This window comes from Sinocyclocheilus grahami, unplaced genomic scaffold (genome assembly GCF_001515645.1).
Source record: "Sinocyclocheilus grahami isolate Dianchi unplaced genomic scaffold, SAMN03320097.WGS_v1.1 scaffold6211.1, whole genome shotgun sequence".
Lineage (NCBI taxonomy): Eukaryota > Metazoa > Chordata > Actinopteri > Cypriniformes > Cyprinidae > Sinocyclocheilus > Sinocyclocheilus grahami.
In genome coordinates, this window is record NW_015510693.1 from 19,272 (window position 1) to 20,176 (window position 905).

A 905-nucleotide genomic window follows, 5' to 3' on the forward strand; every position below is an offset into this window, starting at 1 on the left:
GTATCGATTCCACCATTTAGGAAGTTAGTGAATATTTTGCATGCTTTATCAGTTTCTCATAAAGTTATATGTACAAATTTCTGTCAAGTATATGCTTATTGGGCTATTTTGGTTTAAAAATAAGGTAGTTTTATTTTTGTGCAAGCTATTAGCTATTAGCAAATACTTTCCAAAAATACTTTCTTTTTGTTTTAATGGCATTTAATTTGAAATTATCAAATAGGTTTTAAGTGCCAAACACACCAGAACTTCTGTAAAACCAAAAATGACACGTACCTTGACAACATCTTCATTGATCTGCTTAGGGTCCCTGTCGATCAAATCAATCTCCTTGGTGTGACTATCTTTCAGAATTTTCTCCTCATTGGTGTTATACTGGTCCGCCATATTGGGGGCCTCTGGCCCAAGACTGGTCGGATAGATGTAATGCAGAAGTGTCCGAAGGAAGAAGAGTAAAGCAAACTAAGTCAGCAACCAAAGGAAAAATGTCAAAATGGCCCCACAGTCTCTAGTCCCTTTTAATTCTCCAATCTGTGGACTGATGACACGCCAGGAATGCTAGGGACAGCTGCGCCGGCCGGGGCTCCTGTCTAAAGAAGGGTCCTGTCTGTCTGTCTCTCTCTCTCTCAAGCTAACTGTCTCACCCTACTGTATGTTACCCCTCCTCTACCCCCACCCATTACCTATTCTGGCCCACACAGCCCATACTCGCCAGTCCATAACTCATCCACTTGGTAAAAGCACCTCTTGAAGGGGAAACCAAGGGCCGTGTCACATTTCACACACGGCTGTGGGGTCAGCCAGGCAGAAGTTGCACAGTTGCATGAATTTCCACTGTGAAGTGTTGCTCTGAAAACTGATGCCCAAAGGCTCAAGTCAAGTTAGACATATAGTACTTTTTTTTT

The 905-nt window shown here is 42.2% G+C and overlaps 1 protein-coding gene across 1 annotated transcript in view; it reads right to left on the reverse strand.

Moving 5' to 3' along the window:
* The window catches only part of LOC107577493 (caveolin-3-like), a 2,589-nt gene extending 1,981 nt beyond the window's left edge, over positions 1-608 (reverse strand). Inside the window, exon 1 of the mRNA XM_016263561.1 lies at positions 277-608. Within this exon, the coding sequence (XP_016119047.1) occupies positions 277-387 (111 nt within the window). The 5' untranslated portion in view covers positions 388-608. The remainder of the gene's footprint in view (positions 1-276) is intronic.
* Between the last annotated feature and the right edge of the window lie 297 nt (positions 609-905).